This window comes from Pterocles gutturalis, unplaced genomic scaffold (genome assembly GCF_000699245.1).
Source record: "Pterocles gutturalis isolate BGI_N339 unplaced genomic scaffold, ASM69924v1 scaffold4432, whole genome shotgun sequence".
Classification (NCBI taxonomy): Eukaryota; Metazoa; Chordata; class Aves; order Pterocliformes; family Pteroclidae; genus Pterocles; species Pterocles gutturalis.
The window spans coordinates 1-23,010 of NW_010112473.1; the positions used below are offsets into that span (position 1 = coordinate 1).

The following is a 23,010-nucleotide window of genomic DNA, read 5'->3' on the forward strand; positions in this document are numbered from 1 at the left end:
GGGGCCGTTCCCGGGCGGAGCCGGGCCCCCGGGTTTCCCCTCTCCGCTCCCGGCTGTCACCGTGCTCCAGCTGCTGGGACAGTTGAAGCCGAGAGCCGGGAGCGCTTCCCACCTGCGCCTCACGGCACCCTGGGGCACACCTCCCTGCTGAGGGTGCGGGAGCCGGCCTTTGCCTTGAGAATGGTTATTTCCCTGCCAGGGGAATGATCGATTTTTCCTTCTGTGTCCCTAGGTTGACACCAGCCGAATTGTTCATATCCATTCTGTGATCATCCTGCGCCGCTCTGATAAGAGAAAAGACCGTGTGGAAATTTCACCAGAGCAGCTTTCAGCTGCTTCTACTGAAGCAGAGATATCCTTTAGCAGAGACAGCTCTCTGCCATGTTGCTTATTGCCATATGCAAACCAAATCCAGTTTGCTTCTACACTCCCCTGGCAGTGCTGGGGAAGAGGCGTCTATCAGCTTCCTCCTGCGTGTCTCATCACCCCTCTAAAGGGATCTGGAATCCTGTTGACTGATGAGAAGCTCTTTTAAAACACTGCTGTTTTTCCTTGTACAAAAAACTTGTTCCATTTGCTCGATTTGTTTCAAAAACACCTTGACTCACACACAGATTGGCTGAAATCACGGGACGTCCCATGAGAGTTGTGGGCTGGTATCACTCTCATCCTCACATTACTGTCTGGCCGTCGCACGTCGGTAAGAGCAGTCTGGGTCTAGGTTCTATAGAAAAACTCACAGCTGCCTAATCACGTTCCTCAATTTAATGCATTTTCAGAGCTGCACATCCCGACTGTCAAAGTTTATTTTCTCAAATGTGCTCTGGTAGGACAAGTTTGTCTGTGTGGGCTTCAGGAACATCTGCTAGGATAGCTCCATTCCTGTTTGTGTGTGCTAGGTGATCAAACTGCACGTGACTCAGTATCACAAATTGTCTGCTACTAGTGCTGCTGTTCTTCCAGACAGAAAAACTAGATCTAGGGTGTGGGAAATAGCAAAAAAAAAAAGCTGTGGGAATCGTAGGCCTGCTGTGATGGTTTTTGACATCTCTGAGTGTTAATGCAAAACCGAAAACTTTTTTGAAAGAAGTGAGTGGGTATCTTATATGCATTGCACATTATTATATAGTGACCTGTGGCACCAGGCTGATGCTAAAATAATTTCTTGTTTTGTTAACTCATCTTGTATTTTTTAAGATTTGCTATTTAATTACACTTTAAATTGGCTGGCTCAATTTTTTTTTTTTTTAATTTAGTTACCTGGAGTAAGTACTTTAAAATAATAAAGCTTGTTACATTTCTTACCTAATTTCAGGTCACCCTTCAAAAGGTGGCAAATCTTTTTCCACTCCTTCAGGTGACCAGTGCAGTTCTTATTCTCTCATTTATTTGTCTGCAGATGTCCGCACACAAGCTATGTATCAGATGATGGACCAAGGTTTTGTAGGGCTTATCTTTTCCTGCTTCATTGAGGACAAAAACACAAAGGTAGGCAACTTAAAAACAGCAATAAACCCTCCAAGTACTCATGAGAAACATCAGCCCCAGGGCAAAGCTGAAATCCTTGGCTGTACCCTGCAAGAAGGGCAGAGCTCTGCTTGGACCACAGTCAAAGCACAGCTAGGATGGTAATGTTTGGATCATAATCTCAATGACAAATTAATTACTTTGTGCTGATCCACAAGCCTGGCTCTCCATCCAGCAGAGCTGGGCTGGTACTAGTGTTTTGGGCTGTCAGATGGCTGCAGGGTGTGTGTGTGTACTGAAATGTGTGAGGGCCCTTCAGCTGTTTGGTCCAGCAGATACAGCTTACCGCACCTCTGTGCCTCTGGCCTTTTAGGAGATGCTGCTCTAGTGTGAGATAGGCTGTGTCTTGTCTAGGTTTTGAGATGTTTTTCGTAGTTAACGGGGGTCTGTCAATATGTGCTTGTACAGTTCCAGTATACCAATCAAAGCAAAAAGTGTGTACCTTTGTAACCTATTAAAATGCTATGTGAAAAGGAATGTGTGATTTTAGGTGATTTTTTGCTCTTGGAATCTAACTTTCTGCTGTCTCTCTTAGACGGGCAGAATTCTCTACACCTGTTTCCAGTCCATTCAAGCCCAGAAGAGCTCAGAGTGAGTACAGCAGAAGAATATTATGTCCAGCATCAGATTGTATTTCCAGCATCAGATTGTATTTCCTCTTGTGTCTCCTTTCTGGGTTATCTCAAATGAGTGACTTCTGGCCTCATCATGAGGAGCAAATAACATATAGGGATACCTGAACGAGGTCTCCTTCTGCTAATGCAGGCTGCTTGAAGAGAATCTAAAGTTTATGACTGATTAATTTAGCATAGATATTTTAGTATCCTAAAATTGGTGTAGGACACTGTAGTCTGGGTGTGAATGTGCTGTAATCTGTTGTGTAGAGGGCCAACTCTACAGCTCTAGAATCTGAGACTTCAGGCTTGCATGGTGTGGAGTCCCCACCAACCACACATGCATTGTGCATCATATTGTCAGCACTGGCCATCTAGTTGCTTTAGCATTTTATAATTTAAATTTAAGACAAGTGTGTGGCTATAAAAGGCTTCCATTTGCCTTTCGTCTCAGGCATATGTTCCCAAAAGTAAACCTGCAGCAGTGCCGTGCCTTGGACAGACTGTTGCAGGATTGTAGAAGTCCTTTTTTTTTGTTAATTGTATCTGATACCCTTTTAGATATGAAAGGATTGAAATTCCTATTCATGTTGTCCCCCATGAAACTATTGGGAAAGTGTGTCTGGAATCAGCTGTAGAGCTGCCCAAGATCCTTTGTCAAGAAGAGCAGGATGCCTATAGGAGAATTCACAGGTAACAACACTAGGGCTGCACCTCTCTCCAAGACTGTCTTTGCTAACACGTTCTACGGTTGCTCTACTTAAAGTACCATAATCTTAGCAGGGGTATTAGAAGATAAAAAGCATTAGCAGCTCATGTGCCTTTGTAGGAGAGCGAATTGAATACCTCACATTAAGAAGTTCAAGTTCTCTCAGCCTTGCACACAAGAGCTAAGTGTAACTGCTCTTTTGCTGCAACAAAAAAAGAGCTGGAGTGTGTGTGAGCTAATGGTGGCACTTCAGTGATGTATCTGTGTGTGACAGTAATTAGTGTTTAACTAATGTGCTGAGAAGTCTAAAAAATTAGACTAAATACCAGCTTTTTAATGCCTCTGTTGCTCAGTACTGATGCTTCTGTGCTGTAAGCTCTTTGTTATCCTTGTGAACATACAGGGCTTCAACAAGTGAAGAGGTTTAGATGTAACTGCAGTGTCAGTGACTTGTAGGTAGCTGGTTCTATAGCCTGGGTCTGCAGAATATGCAGTTCACTAATATCCTGTCACTGACGTGTTCTCTTCATTCTCTCAGCCTCACCCATCTAGACTCTGTAACCAAGATTCATAATGGCTCAGGTAAGGATTCCTTTTTTTGCCCACAAGAATCCAGGATACTGCTCCCAGAGTCAAAACAGTAGAGTCTTGAGCGGGGGTTGGTTTGGCTCTAACTTTGGGGGACAGTAGACCACAGCTGTGTAACAGGCTCTCTTTGACATAAAGGGCACTTGTAAATAATGACAAAAGCACAAACTTTTGTCTTTTCCTTTGCCATACAGTTAATTTCCCATCACAAACTCTGTGTAACCCAGAGAATTCCCTGAGACTGTTACCTTGCTACGTAAAGGCTAGTGGAGGAACAAAATTGTAACTAAACACTTTAAAGGAAAACATCAAGGGCTGTAAAATAACCTAATCCTGGGGTTTATGAATGCTGTTGTATCCTTTGACCTTTGTACAGTTGGTTAAAATTGCAATAGACTTTGGGTTTGTTTGGGGTTTATTTTGGGTTGGTGTGGTTTTTTTTTCTGTTAGAACAGTAAGGGGATTTTGGATTTGGTGAGTCTGGCTGATCTATATGCGTGCTTGCATCTCCTGGCACTTCCTGTATATTGTGTGCCTATGACATTGTTGCTTTTGCCAGTGAGACAGGGTGAATCCTAATCCTGCTTTTATTCCGAGATAAATATACCATTGTCCATTCTCACCTGTTCAATAGATGAGGCATTCTTTTATTCTGAATTTAGAAATTAATTAGCATCAGTGATGACTTATATGCAGATTTCCAGACTTGTGTTGTAGGCCTGTCATCCTTCCCCTGCTTGTCTAAAGGTCAGATTGAAATAGCTTGTTTCCCTGCTTAGCGAGGTGCTCATTCGGACTTTCCTGTGGGGATGTCTTGCTGCCTTGGCCAGGATGTTGGAGGGTTTCGTTGGTTGTCTCTAATGCTCTTGGCTTTTTGGTGATTGTAGCGGACTGAGTCTTTTGTGTATTTGCCCTGGCATGATATGTTCTTGCCCTTTCCAGTGTTCACAAAGAACCTCTGCAGCCAGATGTCTGCCATCAGTGGGCCGCTTCTTCAATGGCTGGAGGACAGACTAGAGCAGAACAATCAGCGGGTGCAGGAGCTGAAGCAGGAGAAAGAGCAGCTCCTGGAGGAACTAGCTGCTCTAGAGTGAAGGAGGAAATGCAGACCCTTCAGAAAAGAGATGAAAAAAAATCTCTACAAGACCTACTCCTGGCTGAAGGGTAGCCCTACATTGCCTTACAGTGAAGATACTAGCTGTGCCTCTTCTCTTGCCCCATGCAGCAAAGAGAACTTCTACAGGGTAAGGGCTTTATCTTCTCCGGCTTGATGGAAAGCAGTGGTATGTCTCCAGGTGCTGCATGATGCAATGCAATTCTAGCTCAGTGGTAGGGGTGGGCAGCACCAGAAGAGACTTCAGTTCTGGAACACACACAGCTAGGGAACATGTTTCTCCCTCCCCTATTTTTTGTCAGAAGTCTCATTGCTTTACATGTATTCCAGGAGCCTAGAACAGGAGGTTTAGGGGGAAAAGTGTGTCCCTGCAGTTATATCTGGTGCTGCCAACTTCTGCCTTGTAGTAGCTCCAGTTGACCATGATCTTACATCTAGTGATGTTCTGGATTACTGGTTTTACACCCAGGCAGGTAAGAGGTGGGAGGGAAGCTTGGGTAGAGTGCTGGAAGAACTTTGACATAGAATCTGTGTTCAGCATACTTCAAACCAAATAAAGAATTCCAAAGCCAGGGCTGTTTGGAGTAGAAATGAAATGGATGCTACAAAGTGCCAGTACCTGCATTTTTTGGACTGTAGTCTTTTCTTGTAATGCTGTTGCATGCTCAGCACCAAGGTTCTTTTCCAAATGGACTGTTTCTACTGGCTCAGTGGGAGGAGTGTGGTTCCTTCCCAGAGGGCAAAAAGGTGAAGATGCTGAGAAGAGAACTGATAGATATGTAAGCATCTTATTCTTATGTGCTGAACTTTATTGCAGAAATTTCGTTAGATTGAAATGGAACAAAATACCTGTTGTTGAACCCATCCTTTAAATGTTCTTGCTGTTGCATTTCAGAGTATCCCCCATCATGTACATCATTATTTGCATTCTGTTATGTGAATTCTGTCTGATGTGAACAAAGGAACCAACAGCACAGTTAAAACTTCTGTTTCAGCTGTTTGGTTCTAATCTAAATCCTGACATGTTCAAGGAGATGAAAATGAGCAGAGGTACTCCCTTTACCGTGAATAGCCAATATCGATTAGTAACTGTAAACTGCTGTCAGACCTGGAAGCCCTCTGCACTGATATTAGGAAAACCCCAAACTGTAGAACTTCTTTTGAAGTAAAATGCTTGCTTTTTTTTTTTTTCCTTAAAAGTGCTGTAAATAGTATTTTTTCTTTAATTAGTCTTAGAAATGTCAGTGTCTTTGTTCTGTTGGTTTTGCTATTGTGTTCAAGTGCTCCTTACCTTGATCTGTGCTCGGGTGGGGTGGGGGGGTGCCTCACTGGCTGTAGGTTTGATGATAGCTTCGTGGAGATCGCCCAGCAGCCCTGCGCCTCCTGGCCCTCCAGTGCAATCTCTGGGGGCATCCTGCCAAACACATCCCAGATAAAGCCAAAACAAGCTCTCCCGCAGTTCAGGCCTGCAATTCTTCTGTTTTGCTTCCCTCAAGATCCCAGCCAGGGTCTCTGGATTGCCGCCCCTCTCTAGGCTACGGGCCATTCCCACGTGAGGTTTATATTGGGTTCGTGTGGCAGGGTTTTGGTAGCAGGGGAGGGACCACAGGGATGGCTCCTGTGGGAAGCTGCCTAGAAGCTTCCCTGGCTCCAAGTCAGACCCACTTCTGGCCAGGGTGGTACTGCCTCTGTGAATAACATATTTAAGAGGGGGAAAAACAACAGCAGAGAGAGAAATGGGATTTGAGAAAAACAACTATGCAGACACCAAGGCCAGTGAAGAAAGGAAAGGGAGGGGGTGTGCCAGAGCAGAGATCCCCTGCAGCCAATGGTGAGATGTCAGACTGTCCCTCTGCAGCCCCTGGAGGTTAAGGGTGGAGCAGATACCCACTGGGAGCCCATGGAGGACCCAGCACCGGAGCAGTTTGTGAAGAACTACAGCCCGTGGGGAAGGTCTTGCATTGGAGAAGCTCGTGGAGGACTGTCCTGTGGGAAGGACACCATGCTGGCACCGGGGAAGAGTCACACCCCTGCAGAGCAAGGAGTGGCAGAGAATGTGTGATGGACTGACTACAACCCTCGGTCCCTGTCCTCTGTGCTGCTGGTGGAGAGGAGGTAGAGAAAACTAGGAGTGAAGTTTTTGAGCCTGAGAAGAAGGGAGGGATGGGGGGGAAGGTATCTGTTTAGGATGTGGTTCTATTCCTCATTATCTTACTCCGATTGGTAACAAATTAAATTGATTTTCCCCCAAGTTGAGTCTGTTTTGCCTGTGATCGTAAGTGGTGAGTGATCCCCTCCTGTCCTCTCACCCCACAAGGTTTTACCTTTTGTTCTTCCCATTCTCTTCCCCATCCTACTCATGGGGGGAGGAGCAAGCACGTGGCTGTGTGGTGGTTATGGCCATCTGGGCTTAAACTATGATGAGGTTACAGACAGCCCATAGTAGAAATAAGCTCGTTTAGTTTTTGAGCATAACCACCCCCTAGCCCCTCCCCAAGCAACAAGTTTTGTCCTTTCAGACTCCCAGTATTGATGGCCTCCCATCCCCATGCTGCCATATGTGGTCTGAGCTGAAATCCTGTGTTTGCTCTGGGATGCAGCCTGCAAGAAGGGCAGAGCTCTCTGCTCCAGCCTCACTGTCAAGCCCTGGTCACTCAGGATGCCCTGAGCAGCACCAGTGGTTTCACCACTGTTGTGGTTTAAGGCCACCTGGCAACTAAGCCCCACACAGCCTCTCACTCTCTCCTCCCCTCTAGTGGGATAGGGAGGAGAATCGAAAGAACAAAAAGGTAAAAAAACCTCCTGGGTTGAGGCAAGGATGGGGAGGGTTCACTCACCACTTAAGGTCATGGGCAAGAAGCAGACTTGACTTGGGGAAAACACAGAAAACCAATTTAACTTGTTGACAGTCAAAAGCACAATAAGATAATGAGATAACTTAAGAACTTAACTCCTAACTTAAGATAACATCTTAGAAAGGCACCTCTCCCCCCCTTCCCTTCTTCCTAGGCCCAAAGGCTTTCTTCCCAATTTCTGTACCTTCTCCCATCTGGTGGCACAGGCGGGCAGAGAATGGGGGTTGCGGTCAGTCCATCACAGGCTGTCTCTGCCACTCTGGCTAGCAGCAAAAGGTTCCTGCTGTATTACCTTTGACATACGGCAGCCACAGCTGTAGTAACATAGACCATCACTGCCATCATACAAACAAATCACAGGTTACTTTCAACCAGGATTAAATTATCTCGAGCTACACACTGGACTGCCCCATCTTTCCATATTACCCACCAAGTGCACCTAGGTCCTTGAGCAAAAAAACAATCACCTCACAAATGGGTTTGCCCTTTCCTGAGGAAGGAGTAACCCAGATGTTTTTTTCCCAGCCAGTTCCTTAGCTGTACAGCAGGGATATTATCTCTTTCCACAGTGAGCAGGGGTTTTGATTGGGCAAGGCCAGGTCGACTACCAGATTCTCAAGTGCCTTCTGATAAATCTCTATACCAATGCTTGAATGTCCCAGCACCCATTGCTCTCAGTGTGGTTTTTAACAGTCCATTGTATAATTCGGTTTTCCCAGAGGTTAGTGCATGACAGGGGATGTGATACACCCAGTTAATGCCATGCTCCTTAGCCCAGGTGTTCATGAGGTTGTTTTGGAAATGTCAGATTCCATTCTTTCAGGGATGTCATGTCACCATAAAACTTTTCAAGGCCCAAGGTAGTATTCTAAGCAGTGGTGTGGGTCACAGGGTATGTTTCCAAACATCCACTAGTCACTTCTACCCTTGGAGCACATGGTGCTTACCATGGCAGGTTCTGTGATAGTGTGATACAGTCACTCTGCCAGGCTTCCCCATATTGATATTTCAGCCATCATCCTCTATACCAAAAAGGCTTTAGCTGCTTAGCTTGTTTGATTATGGTGCACATTTTACATTCATCGATAACCTGTGCAATGGCATTAACGGTCAAGTCCACCCCTTGACCACGAGCCCATTTGTATGTCACATCCTGTCCTAGACATCCTGATGCGCTCAACCTTTATGTTCCCAGTCCAGATCCACCTGAGCCACTCCAATTCTAGCAGCCCAGTCCACCAGATCATTGTTTCAATGACTCTTGGGTACGTGAGCATCTACATGACATACTTCCACTAACAGGTTCTCTACCCAAGCAGCAATATCTTGCCATGACGCAGCAGCCCGGATGGGTTTACCTCTGCACTGACAGTTGGTCTGCTTCCGCTGCTGTAGCCACGCAGAGCATTTGGCATGATCCATGAGTCCATGTAGAGATTTTTCTCATTCAGCAACATCTAAAGCCAGCTGGATGGCTTTTACTTCTGCAAATTGACACAATTTTAACGTTTTTCCTTCAGCAGTTTCACCGACACACACCAAGCAGGACCCCACACAGCAGCTGTCCACCTCCAATGTCTTCGGTCTTACTGCTTCTCATTTGCTATTAATTTACTATACAGTGGGATAGTTTACTATCTTCAGCATGAGTCACCTCCTCTGGTGACACTCCAAAGTTTCAGCCTTCCAGCCAGTCCATGATCACTTCCAAGCTTCCTGGGCAGTCAGGGTTTCCCATCTGAGCCCACTGCATCATCAGTGCAACCCACTTACTCCAGGTAGCACCAGTCGCACGATATGCACAGAGGACCCTCCCTTTGAACAGCCAGCTCAGCACAGGCAATGGAGGTGCCAAGAGGAGCTGTGCTTCAGTACCAACTATTCCTGAAGCAGCTCAAACTTCATGGGCTCCTAATATTTCTTTTTGAGCTAGAGTGTAACAGGATTGATAAAGGCAGGGCAGGAGGAAGTGGGGAGCAGGGAGAGGTATTCTTGAGAGCAGAGTGACCTCATATATGTGAAACTCACAACTAGCTAGGAGAAATCAGAGGCTTTCACATATTGTGTCTACACAGCCACTGCTAAATCGAAACAAAGAAGCCTGGTTCATTGCCACAACTGCTATAAAATTGGCATTTATTGATTATTCAAAACTACTAATCCCCTGAGCAATTTGTTCACAGCAGACACAAATACTGTAACACACTTTCAGCCATGTTCTACATCAAAGACTGACGTCATCTGACTAGACCTTCTCATTCTGTGGTGGAAAGCGTTTGAGTTTGCTTTCCCCAACCTGACCTTTTGCATCTATTTTAGCTTCTATGAAATCTGAGTGACAGAGGCACAACTGCAATCAAAGTTTAATCAGGAAAAGCTTTGATCTCAACTAAGGGCCAGAGGGCTTTGCAGAAATTCATGCTTTCTCTAACAGGTTTGAGGCATCATGTACCTGCCACTTACTTTTAACAAAAACAGCTAAGGATCACTCAAGAAACTCTCCTTGGGAGAATGCCTGAACCCACGTTGAAGCCTTCCTCAGGTCTGCCCCCTTTTCCTGCCTGGAAGTCATCCAGACAGAATCAGAGGACTTTGGTTCATGAGTCTGGATTTTTCTTGCATCTGGAAATCCCAGACAGATGCACACCCAGCAGTTCTTCAGCACGTGTACATAGTCTATAGTGTATGAGCTACCTAGATGAAAGAGTAAATCCACTGCTCACTGCACTCACTGAAGACATGCTACGAAGCACTGTGTGTAAATGCCATTAAGAAAGTTCCAGACAAACAGTGAGTCAGTCCCAGAAAGGACCTAGAACTGCATCTTCCCAGGCACAGGTGGTGTTTATCTGAAGTCTAAGAAGCATACTCTGACTGAGCATCACCATGGACTATCATAATTACTTCTTGCTCACTCTTGCCCATTTTAGAAAAGGTCTTAAGGTCATCTTTATTAGAAGTACTTGATGCTAAAATATTAAAATTATCTGGAATCCTCCAAAATACATTCTTACACTCATGTTGGGTTCATTTACTATGACATACAAAATTTAAGTGGCATCAAGAAAGGAAGTATATCAGGATATTACAAGGAATCTTGAAGCCTAGTTTTTAAAGCAAAATCAGCACTGAGTTTCCGCATGACTTCTGCATGACTCATCCCATGCTGCTCTCCTTTAGTAAGTCCATAGTTTTCTTTCACATACTTTGCAAAGGGCGTTAGACGTGTCTTAGCAGGAGTGCCATCCTTCCGAGTGGGCTGACTCAGGAGCAGCTGCCCCCCACAGAACGCACACACAAAGCGCTCTGTATCCAGAGACTTGGAATGACGTCCAATCCTGAAACGGAAAAATAAGTTCTTTGATTTCACACTTGTGGTAGACAGTACTTGTGGGAAAGGGCTCCTTTCTCTTCTGCCAGGCTACTGAGGTTAGATTTCTAAGCTAACATTTAGAACAGGGAACAGACTACATACTTCAGACAGTGGAATAATCAAATCTGTATTACACATTTCTCTACCCTAGAACTTTTTCCACTGCTTGATTCCTTCCTCTGTCTCTTTTACTCTCACCCTAGTAGTATGAAGTGCTACAACATTTCACAACACCTCCACAACCCGTGTTTCAGCTACCCCTTGGAGTTTCTCCTCAAAGCCATCACCATTCATCTTATCAATGCTCTGTTTTATCTAAATAACTAATGCATTGCACAGTCATATTAAACATTTCAGGAAGATTCTTTCATGTGTGAAATACTGTTTCCTTCCAGTGCTTCTGGAAGTAGCACATACATTCCTGAGAAAAAAAAAAATCCCAAGCATGCATTTAGCCCCTAAAGTTAGGAGCGGAATAATAATAATTTTTAAAAAAATTAAAAAAAATAAAATCACACCGTTGATAGCCACTTTCCTGGGCTATGCAGAACTGAATTCATAAAGCTTCATGCTCTCCCACTGAGATGGAGGTCATTACAGGGTGTGGTCAGCTGTGATATTCTAGATCAAGGAACAACTTCCATACCCATGAAAGGTAAGAAACCTGTGAAATTACTATAGCAACGATTTCCTCTGCTTGATCTCAGCAACATATATAGTTCTCATTTCACCAGTGCAATATCCAAGAAGACAGAAATCTGATGACCAATGTTGCAAATCTACCGGTAGATCTGTGTCCTAGCTTCGATCCATCACGGTGATGCTCACATCTGTGTGACTGCAGACATCTATTCTTTCTAATATATACACAAGCTGAAAGAGTCCATGAGGTACAAGATCAACTAGAAAAACTGACTATAGCTTTTATAGAGTTTTAAACTAATAGAGACCAACAATGTAACAATTTCTACATTTTACTTAGCACTACCACAACAAATAAACAAGATTAGTCAAAACATTTAATCTTAATTCAAAGTTATAAAGATCCAAAACCCAGAAAGCTTCCTCTGATACTTTGTCCTATTATCTAATTACTGTCACAGATTTTGTGCCCAGTTTTTATGGCGATTTGTTCTGCTTTTTAATTCTAGTTACTGCTGACTCCTTTCAGCATCAGATGGTCCTTGGTATCATTACAAGGATGAGCACATCAAAAGTAACTCAGTCCACTATGCCAAGTCTAGCCCTCCCTTGTGGACCGTTTTTCCTTATATCAAGCCTAGATTGTTGTCATGGCACCTTCAAAGATGCTACTTTGTAAAATGTAAAATGTGGATGGATTTCAAAAGAACTTGGAATGCCTTATTTCTGCAACACATGCCGGTATTTTGCTTACAGGCATTCTATGGGGATGTGCCAGATTCAGTCATTGCTCCATCAGCACAGGCCCACAAGTATCACTCCTGATGGAGTACTTAGTTAAGACTGGAAAGACCAACCCCTACCAAAAAGTCTATAATAGGATCACTGTTGATCATTAAATCAGAGATAAGTGGTCAAAAACTTTCAGAAGTTCACTCAGTATTAACTACAGTAGAAGGTGAATCCAAATTTACATAATTTGAACAATGTTTGAAAAGTGAGAACAGCCACATTGGGTGTGACCTTTCCCTGCCATGTCCTTCAAAGCTGAGGCACATATCTCTGACTGCTTCCCAAAGACCCTCCATCATCACCAATGGTCCTTAGACCATCACCTGCCTGTCCTGACCTCTGAACTGGAACTGAAACTACCTGGAAACATACATGTAGAATCACATAGTGAGGTTCTGTGGGCTCAGGAAATGTGAAGTGACAACTCAGAGAATATCCCAATTGCTTCACAATTTACAACACCCATGATTTCTAGACCCAGGAGACTGCCAAGTTAGAGACAAAGTTAACACATAGCCGTATGGAAGATTAAAACATTACTCACGTAGCTTTGCACAGAACACACTCATAGATGAATTTGTAATTAATCTCATAGCTGTGGCATCGTGTTACTACTGGCAGTTCCGGATGAATCACAGCTGATTTATTGGCATAGAATCTCCAGAATTGTCCATGTCCATCACGAACACCATTGATCAGCCAGGTGGCTGCATGGCAAGCCTCATGAACCAGTGTGTCTCGAAGACGATCTTGATGTAAGGCAAACAAGAGACATTAAGACCAGGTATGGAGAAGTACAGACTTTCATCTGTGGTCACTGCTTCAGACCTTTGATACTCATTCTTAATCAAGATGCAAGAATTATTTTGGAGGTGGGAATTACCAATGTTTTGAAAACATAAAATGCCCTGAAACAAGGTTTTACTCAGTGCATTTCCAGTTTTGTGATTAGCCCTAATTCTGCATCCTAGTTACTTCCTTGCATGCCTAGTCTGTTTGGGGATTTTTTGTTTTGTTTGTTTGTTTTTAACAAGACCTGAAACACCTTTATTTAGATGAAAATTCATTGATTGCTTTAGTGACATTGATATTTTTTCATCCACAACTAGAGTGGAGCACTGAATTTTTTCCACAATTAGAATAGAATATTTCAGTTGGAAGGGACCTACAATGATGATCTAGTCCAACTGCCTGATCAAAAGTTAAACATGTTATTAAGGGAATTGTCCAAATGTCCAAACACTGACAGGCTTGGGGCATTGACCACCCCTCTAGCAAGCCTGTTCCAGTGTTTGATCACCCTCTCAGTAAAGAAATGCTTCCTAATTTCCAGTCTCAACCTCCCGTGGTGCAGCATTGAACCATTCCTACACGTTCTATCACTGGGTACCAGGGAGAAGAGATCAGCACCTCCCTCTCCACTTCCCCTCCTCAGGAAGCCGCAGAGAGCTATGAGATCACCCCTCAGCCTCCTTTTCTTCAAACTAGACAAGCCCAAAGTCCTTAGCCGCTCCCCATAGGACATTCCTTCCAGCCCTTTCACCAGCTTTGTTCCCCACTGGATGCATCCAAGGACCTTGACTTTCTTCTTAAATTGTGAGGGCCAGAACTGCACACAGTACTCCAGGTGAGGCTGCAGCAATGCTGAATACTGCGGGATAATCACCTCTTTTGACCAGCTGGTTATCCTGTGTTTGATGCACCCCAGGATGCTGTTTGCCCTCTTGCCAGGACACACTCCTGACTCACTGAGCCTGCTGCCAACCAGCACCCCCAGATCCGTTTCTGCAGGGCTGCTCTCCAGCCACTCCTCTCCCAGTTTATGCTTGTGCCCTGCAGTACTCCATCCCAGGTGCAGAATCTGGCATTTGGACTTTATTAAATTTCATCCCATTAATCATTGTCCAATTCTCCAATCTATCTAGATCCCTCTGCAAGGCATCTTGTCCCTCAAGAAAGTCAACAGCATCTCCCAGTTTGGTATCATCAGCAAACTTGCTAATGGTGCATTCAACTCCTGCATCCAGATCATTGATAAATATATTGAATAGGACTGGCCCTAGAATTGAACCCTGATGAACACCACTGGTGGCCACTCGCCAGCCAGGTGTAGCCCCATTCACTGCAACACTCTGAGCTCTGCCCTTCAGCCAGTTCTTCACCCAGCACATCATGACCCTGCTTGTCCCACAGTTGTACAAGAAGGATGCTGTAAGGGACAGTATCAAAAGCCTTAGTAAAATACAGAAAAATTACATCCACTGCCTTCCCGTCAACCACAAAGATTAGAAGGATATCAAATCAGTTAAACAGGACTTTCCCTTTGTGAACCTATGTTGACTGTGCCTAATGATTGCATTATTCTTTAAATGCCTTTCAATAGTACCCAGTATGATCTTCTCCATAATTTTTACAGGAAGTGAGGTTAGACTAAAAGGTCTGTAGTTTCCTGGGTCTTCCCTCATACCCTTCTTGTAAATCAGAATAACACTGGCTAGCTTCCAGTCAGCAGAGACCTCCCAAGACTTTTGGTAGATGATGGAGAGGGGTTCTGCCATAACATCTGCTAGCTCCTTTGGTACTCGGGGCAGGGGGGAATCCCATCAGGCCCCATGGATTTGTGAACAATTCAGCTAATACAGCTGGTCCCTGACAATTGTTGGGTCCACAAGTAGAAAGTCACTGTTCGTGGTCCTCTGACTCAGGGGACTGGGCAGACCAAGTTTTATTAAAAAGAGTGAGGCAAAAAAAAAAAAAAAAAGAAAAGCATTGAATGCCTCTGCTTCTTCTTCATCTCTATTAGTCAGACCAGCATCTTCAACAAGCATCCGTCCAATGTTTTCTTTAGCCCTCCTCTTGCTATTAACATACTTTAAAAAGCCCCACTTGTTATCTGACACAACACTGGCCAGTTCCAACTCTAGCTGAGCTTTGGCCTTTTGTGTCTTCTCCCTGCATACATGAACCACAGCTCTGTAATCTTCCTGCAAAGCCTGACCTCACTTCCAGGGATCACACAATTTGTTTTTCCTCTTGAGCTCCACAAGGAGTTCTCTGTTCAGCCAAGCTGGTTTTCTGCGCCGCTTGCTTGACTTACAACACAATGGGATTGCCTGCTCCTGTACTTCTAAAAGGTGTTTCTTATACACTAACCAGCACTTGGGGATTCCTAAGCCTGCAAAAGCAGATTCCCAGGGTATTCCATTGTATCTCTCAAATCAAATTTATTAAGCTTGCTTCAAAATATTTTATTAGTAACAGAACTGGTTCTCCTATGGGTAACTGCAACATTCATTTCCCCAAATGAGGAGGGAATGAGGAAGAAATAACAGTGACAGAACCAACCACAAAACAGAATTTGACACTGACCTGTCTTTATTCCAACTTTAAATACTACCAGCAAGGTGGCTAGATGATGAAGAAGATTTTACATTGCCATTATAGTCGATATAGAATTAGAGTAACCTATAGGTCTTCAAATCAGTAAGAAATATAAACAAAATACTGCAGTTATCATGAATACATCTCTATTCTCACATTTTGTAAATTTGCCCAACCTCTTTAAAAGGGTTGTGAGGACAAGTACTACCATTAATGGATTTATTTATTCAAGGTAATATGAAATTTCAAATCAGGGTCCAGTTCCAGATCTCTTAGATTCATGCTTTTATCTCTAGAACTCACTTTCTTCAAAGAAGAATCAACATATCTTTCCTTTTACATACCTGCAGAGTCACAGACTTTCTCAGATAGTTCTATGCGAGCGTAACGCTTTCCTTCAGGACCGTGTGTCTGCCCAGTTACACAATATCCTGCTGTTTTTCTCATTTTCTTATTCCAGTTTATTACCATTTTATCTGGTAACTGAAAAACAAAACAGCACATGTAATCTGCCCTCTCCTACCTCTCTTTTCTTCTTCTTCCCCTTTTATTTACGGAAAGGCCAGTACAGGATGTTTGTCAGTGCTCTTAACACTGCTGTCACTTAAGATGCAAACCCACACTCCATGGCTTCTTATCCCCACCATCAGTTTTTCTGTAACCAACGCTGGGAGTTACACAATGCAAGATAAGACAAAAAGTCCCTTGGTTCCTATATTCTGCCTCCAACAGTGGCTAACACATGCTGCTTAAGAGGAAATACAAGGATAGGAAAGGCATAAAAGAATTTCCTCTTTAAAAAAAAGTATGCTTTCAAACTGCTAGTACTTTGCAAGACCAACACCTCACTGAGCCACAGGTGGTTCCTTTGCATTAAATAGCCCTTAAAGTTGTTTTCTGATGTTTTGGGGAGAGAGCATATGTGTATCTTTAAGAATACATATCCATTGTTAGCACCCACAAGAGTCTATAATCAGAAGTTCTACAGCTTAATAACTTACAGGTCAAACACCACCTGCTTTGGTTGTGCTGAACATGCAACTTGCCATTTTAATTTGATGCACCTTCACACTGCGAGAGGATGAAGAATCACCCCCTGCTTATTCTCTGTGCTGCTCCTGATTTTATAAGCCCTCATTCATGTCTATCTTGGTCAGCTCTGTTCTTTTACTAACATTTTTCTGTCATCTAAATTAGTTAATGAGCTAAGTAAATGGTCCAACAGCAGTAAGTACCAGCACGGGTACAGGGCTGAAGCACTGGGGAACAAGATATTTTGCTTTCAGCAACAGGAAGTCTGTTCAGCATGTGAAATCATGACCTCAGCCTGTCCTTGGTGAGCTCAATAATATTTTCTCAGCTGCACAGAAACATTTTCCTTCCTGAAGGAAATTCTACTGGAATTACTGAGGACAGCGTCCTTCCTTTCAAGGGTGTTTCTCACCAGAAGAGGGTCTTCAGTATCACAGAAGATGTAAAGGTCAAGACAGTGGTCCTCTGAAATTGAACCTTCAACCTGAAATACAACTCACAGCTTTAGGTTCACCCCAAACTGTTTTTTCAAAGGACAACCACCTTTCTAATCTGTTCCAGAATGGTAGACACAAACATGCACTAGGAATGAATGAAGACTGCGTGTAGCATGACTACACATGATGCAATAGGCTGTAACAACAAAAGCAAGTGCCTTTATCCATCAGCTCCCTGCTCCCCAACATACACTCCCACCACTTGCCTTTTGTCAGCCACAGGCAAGAAAGCTGTGCTACGACTAGCTATTGGGCTGTGCTAACGCTGCAGTTCATTAGTACGTGTTACTTCAGTAAAAGCTGAATGAGCAACAGTGGTAGGCAACCTTGGGCTTCTTCCAGTGTCAGAAAGCCATATCTGCCTTTGCTGAGGTCTACTACCAGAGGCAGCAACAGAAACATTCCCAGACTTCTGAGCTGATGACCATGCAGGTACTAGAAAATACATTAAGATAAATATCAGCCACCTCTTCAAAGATGAAACTGATCCAAGGCCCCTCATGTAACAGTTTATCTCATCAAGACTCTCGGACACCATCCAAGCTGCACACTTAAGGATGGTACACCATCACATCTGGGAAAGCAAGCCAAGCTGAAAACCATCAGCATCGCAGTGGTGATACACTCTTTTCAAAGAAATTGCTTGAACTTTTTCAAACATAAGCTATTGCTATAAAGCTTAGCTCCTAGTGAGAAGGATAAAGAGCAAACTGAGGAACAACATTAACCACCATTTTAGAACTGGAGTATTTGGTTTGGAGCTAACCTTCTGCTCAAAGATTGTACTGTTATACAGACTGTAGAGCTTCTGTGCCAGCTCCTCTTTATTTTTCTTGAAATACTTCACATAGTGGGAAGCTGGATTTGAGAGATCTTCCAAGAAACAGCCAGGCACCGAGCACAACCTGAGCCTGCCAAAAAAAGCCATAGAGCAGTTTACTGAAGTACAGAGATATCACATTGAAAAATAATGGCCACTTTATAGCCAAGATAGATCTCTGGCACGTTGCCACTGGCGTAAACCTCTCCCTACTCTTTTGACTAGCTTCACAAGGTCAGTGGGGGACACACCCTTACACTGTCTTCTTTCCCTTCAGGGGCATGAAGGAGCAGAGCTGTTGCAGCTATTTTGTTAATTCACAAAACTAGACTATGAGGACTCCTAAGCAGGAAAAGAGGATGGCTCAGATCTTTGTATGCTGTGCCAAGACAAGAAATAGCAAGAGAGCTATTTACAAAGATTTGACATTTGTCAGATTTGTCACCACTTCCTCTAAGCAGAGATTAGCTTACACTCTCCCTGTCGTACCGGAGACTGAAAGCTTTGATTTCTAGATACAAACCATTAACAACTGCTGAACTGGTATCAGAAGTTTCTAGGTACCAGAAAAATCAGATCATCATCCTAGGCAAAATGCTTACCATCTTTTTTTCCATCTATAATGGTCCTAGAACCCAGTAAAGATGGAGTAACATTTACCTTTTGTCTGTCTTTGCTGATTGTGAGCAACTGACTAAGTCGTTCCTAGGAATTCTTGCAGAAGCCATTACGCTGGAAGGTGTTTCTTGAAGTGAAGTGGTGTTTGGCCTTGGTGTCTTAACTCCCTCCCCTCTCAAGGGCTGGGCATCTTCACAGGGTGGCTTGATGTTTTCTAGTTCAACAGAAAGTGTCACAGGATTACACACTGTCGAGGCGGGAGCACAGACACCAGCAACCAGGTAACAGACAACACCGAAAAAAGTCAAATATTCCACCTCAGCATACACACTGTGCATACTTGAACGCAAAGGCTTTTACAGCTGTTGGAAAGGCAATTTGCTGTTATATACTACAAAAGTTACCATTCAGTGGAGGAGTGGCAGACTCCAAACTTTCAAACATTCAGCTAGGAGAAAGGGGAGGAAGCATTGGTGACCACACAAAGGCATTTCTATAACATTTCACCAATTCAAAATACATCACCAGCCCATCGGGAGCAGCAATGCAGACACACCATCTGAACAAAGAAATCGTTCTAAACTTCTGTCATGTACCATAAGTCATATAATCTGTTTCCCAGGCAAGTTCTGATCGGGTAGCTGACCATTTCCACAGTCCATGTCTGGAGAGATTGCTAAAGTGACTGGCCCTCACACCAGAAATCAAGGACCACCTCAAGGTTTGCAGTTTCAATAGACATTCTCTCTGCTGGCTTTTCTATAACTGTTCCCCTGTTTAGGCCACTTCTATCCTTTCACTGTTCAACCACATACAGAGAAGCCAACACAGCTGCCAGCTCACTTCTAGAATGTTTCCTAGACCACACCGACACATTAAAAAAAAAATATATATATTGCTCTTTCCCAGGGCATATTTCTATGCTGTCAGCCATCCTCTTCCATAGGTCTCCTTGCCCTAAACTAGTCCTTGTTAGTGAGGAAGGCACCCTGTGTTTACTCTTCTAGAAACAGATTTGTGTTCATCTGCTCTTACTCAGCAGAAGCCCTTTTCCCCCATTGCGATCTTTCAGTTGGAGCTCACTTCAGTTAGTCAAAAGAGCTACTGATTTTGGAAAGTCTCATGAATTGTATTTAAAATAAAATCAAATAAATTATAAATCCAAATACTAAATTAATAGCATCTAAACTGCTAAAATTTTCGGTCTTACCAAAACGACAGCTTCACATTAACTGCTATCTTAAATAAAAAAAATTGTTAACATCATTGAAAACCACTAGTTAGATTTGGTTTCAGAACAATTTTTTAAACTAAATGCCTACAATTATAGGAATTATAAAAACAAGAAGTAGTGAAAAACTTAAATCTTGATACTGTAAGACTAGGACAATCACTTTTCAGAATGCTCATGGGAATAACTTCTGATAGCATCAAATTCAATTGCAAGATACTGGGCTACACTTCTAAAGCATACGCCACACAAATGAAAATAATTAGGCAGTTATCACTACCACTGCTGCCAATACATAGCTTGCAAGTTAGCTGAGAACAACTGCTTACCTATTGTGCTTGGCTGGTAGACAGTTTTACATGTGCTTAAGATTGGTTTTCGGGGTGTACTTCGTTTCCTTATCCGTTCTATTAATGATTCAAATTCATCATCTGAGCTATCTGATTCTAGCCCTGTACCCTGTTGTAGTGCCACAGCTGGCACTTCATTTTCTGTACTCTCTTCACAGCATTTTTCTTTCCTTCTACTAAGCAAGTCTGGACTGCCTCTGGAAATTGACTCTTTCAGATTTTGTGGAGGTGTGTGTTTTATGCACCTCCAACTCTCTTTTAAGTCTTTCACTCCCCCTTTTTGGTAGTCCTGCCATGAATTTTCTACAAAGACAGAGTCTTCGCTGTCACTTGAAACCTCTGGATACTGCAATTCTTGGCAGCAAGTATTTTTCTTTCCAGAAGTCACCAGCTTCTTCAGGGTCTGAAGATCCTTCTGTGCTGCAATTCAAAAGAAACACCTTAAGGTCTTGGTAATTTCATTTAGGAGACCTGCCTTTGTTTAACACAAAAAAAATTCCTTGAAAGATAGGAAAACACAAAGAATAGAAAGATATCTTCGCATTTTCTTTATCACACCTTGCTCATTTACCATCATACTAAATGCAAAGTCACTGAAAGATGTAAAAAAAAAAAAAAAAAAAAAAGTAGCTTAAACCCCAAGTATGTACACATCAGCCATCAGACCTAACAGTCCAGAAGAGATAGCTAGCTCTGGCATAATCTTAATTCCCAGGAACAAAAGCTACCTGCATATAAGAGTAAGGCTGAACATTTCATATTAAAGTTTTATAAAACCACCAAGGAAAGGGTCACTTAAAAAAATTCTCAGCCTTAGCTGATCGAACAATAGCCTACAGCACAAAGTGCATACCTGCCAACAAAAAAGGCTTCTGACATCTCAGATTTGACCTATCAAGATCAAGGGATCATATCAGATCTATTGCTGACTTTTTTTTTTTTTTTTAATTATGCTTCTGGTCCACCCTGCTTCCCCCCTTTTCCCTCCAGAAACCATTCCGTTAGCTTTTGGCAGTCTGCAGCTGGCATATGTGTTTCAGGGTTGACACTCAAACCAGCTACAAGAGATGCTGCCCTTCTTGAGGAGGGGCAGAGCTTCTTCAGGTTCACATGAGATCACTGTTATCATCCCTCATCCACTAGAGTTTTATGACCTCATCACTCGCCTAGTGGCAGTGCCAAGAATTACAGAGCCCTGTTCACTCCTAGGAAAGCCGAGTTTGCTCGTATCAATGACAAGTGTGCGAGGAAGCTACAGTCCAGCTGAGTGTTATTAAACCAAAGCACTTTCCATCCGTCGGGAAAAAACAGGGATCCTCTGCTCAGACAAGCACTGAGAGCCCTCATGTCATGGTTTGCCAGAGCACCTTGCAGTCAGCGTTAACAGGACTGCATACAGGACCTTGGTTAAAGCAGCTCCAAATTAAAGGATCCTGTCCGTGGCTCTGCAACTCTCAGAGGCAAGACAGGCCCATTGCCAACATCTGCATCAAAGTAAAGGCATCTAGCTTAACAACTGTTACCTCCTTTCTCTGCTCAGTGTCTTCTGGCCACAGAATGAGCTGGTACAGCCACAGGAACAAGGAACACTGGTTTGCATATCTTAAGTCCTCTTTCCACAGTGATCATACCACATTTGCAGCTCAGTCTGATCAATCACGAGTTGCTACTATTTCCACAAACCCAGATACTAGCAGATAGCACACAGTATCTGCAGACCTACAGCAACCCTTCAACATGTACACTTGTCAGAACAGTATGAACATGCTTTCCTCTGTTACCCCCAGAGGAAACAGAAAAGCCTCTGCTCTGCTACCCTCAAGGAAGAGGCAACATGGGCTGACGTTTAACAAGCTCTCTCAGAAATTTATGAGCTCAACAATGAATGCTAGCTTTCTGCCCATTAAAAGTCCTGCTTTGTATTTGCAGTTGGACAATTACTTGCCATTCTTTGGTGTGCTCTTTTTCACTTTGAAGTGCAAGAAGTCATCCAAGTCATCAGTTAAGTCCTGCAAACTGTTAAACAAGCAAATAATGTGAAAAAAGGTAAGCATAACCAGGAAAATGAAAAAGTTTGGCTCACTAAAAAAGCAAACCAAAAATAGCTACCCATTATAACATTAACAGTTGCTCACAGCAAATGTTACCAAGTATGTTATCCTGGTTTCAGCCAGGAATGGTAATAGAGCATGCACACCTCCAAACATTTGATGTGACATCTGACCTGAACATACAGATTGCACACACAACAGTTCTTCTGTCTGAACTTGCTCTTACACACATATCTGCCTATGAATCACTAAAACTTCTGATCATTTTTCCATATTCTGAATAGATGTGTCACAAAAAACTAATACATAAACATTGGATAGTCATTAATTACAGCACCCACCTGGCATCCGCCCTTTTAGAAACAGATTTGGGAGTTTTCATTCTAGCTAAAACTGAAACAATAAAAGATTAATTAACAACAAAGTTCTGTGTCTTTTGTTATGCATTTTTTAAGAGTAAAAGTTTGCAACTAGTAAAAATTCAGTCGAAGTCTTTAGACAAAAACCATACATAAGAATCCTGTACATATAATTCTAACTCCCAGTTCCTCAAAGCTGACAACAGCTGTCTAGCATTTCCTTCATTATCCAGCCCTTGCCCAGCACAAAGCCAGCTACGAAGTGTCGTTACGTATCTTGCAGTATCCAGTATAGACTCCTCATATATGTGGATCATCGGGGGTGGTATTGAATGAGTTTATCAATATTTTCTCCAAGCATTTCAATGACTGCAGGTAGCAGTTTTCCTACTGCAAAGAGGTATCAATGTGCTTATTCTGTTAAGCGACTCCAAAACAATGTTCAAACAAATTGGTA

At 43.1% G+C, this 23,010-nt stretch overlaps 2 protein-coding genes across 2 annotated transcripts; one reads left to right on the plus strand and one right to left on the minus strand.

Moving 5' to 3' along the window:
- Nucleotides 1–232: 232 nt before the first annotated feature.
- BRCC3 (BRCA1/BRCA2-containing complex, subunit 3) lies at nucleotides 233–4,763 on the plus strand (the record flags this gene model as incomplete). Its single annotated transcript, XM_010074045.1, has 7 exons — nucleotides 233–352; nucleotides 613–700; nucleotides 1,400–1,488; nucleotides 2,063–2,118; nucleotides 2,703–2,834; nucleotides 3,389–3,432; nucleotides 4,381–4,763. Coding segments are annotated over 7 exons (681 nt in total), but the record flags the coding sequence as incomplete, so codon positions are not given.
- Nucleotides 4,764–10,492: 5,729 nt separating this feature from the next.
- Nucleotides 10,493–22,576, minus strand: ACRC (acidic repeat containing). The gene is made up of 8 exons (XM_010074047.1): nucleotides 22,536–22,576; nucleotides 22,089–22,159; nucleotides 20,123–20,563; nucleotides 18,605–18,776; nucleotides 17,891–18,035; nucleotides 15,940–16,078; nucleotides 12,759–12,963; nucleotides 10,493–10,745 (listed from the first exon to the last, which is right to left on the minus strand). The coding sequence occupies exons 1-8, from the start codon at nucleotides 22,574–22,576 to the stop codon at nucleotides 10,493–10,495; spliced, it is 1,467 nt and encodes a 488-aa protein (XP_010072349.1).
- Between the last annotated feature and the right edge of the window lie 434 nt (nucleotides 22,577–23,010).

What these genes read in the sequence shown, in the direction of transcription:
- ACRC (XM_010074047.1), bottom strand. Translation starts at nt 22,576, where the DNA reads ATGAAAACTCCCAAATCTGTTTCTAAAAGGGCGGATGCCAG. An exon ending in TCTAAAAGGGCGGATGCCAG is followed by an intron (nt 22,160 to 22,535) that starts GTGGGTGCTGTA and finishes CTTGTTTAACAG; the next exon opens with TTTGCAGGACTTAACTGATG. An exon ending in TCAGCAAAGACAGACAAAAG is followed by an intron (nt 18,036 to 18,604) that starts GTAAATGTTACT and finishes TTTTTTTGGCAG; the next exon opens with GCTCAGGTTGTGCTCGGTGC.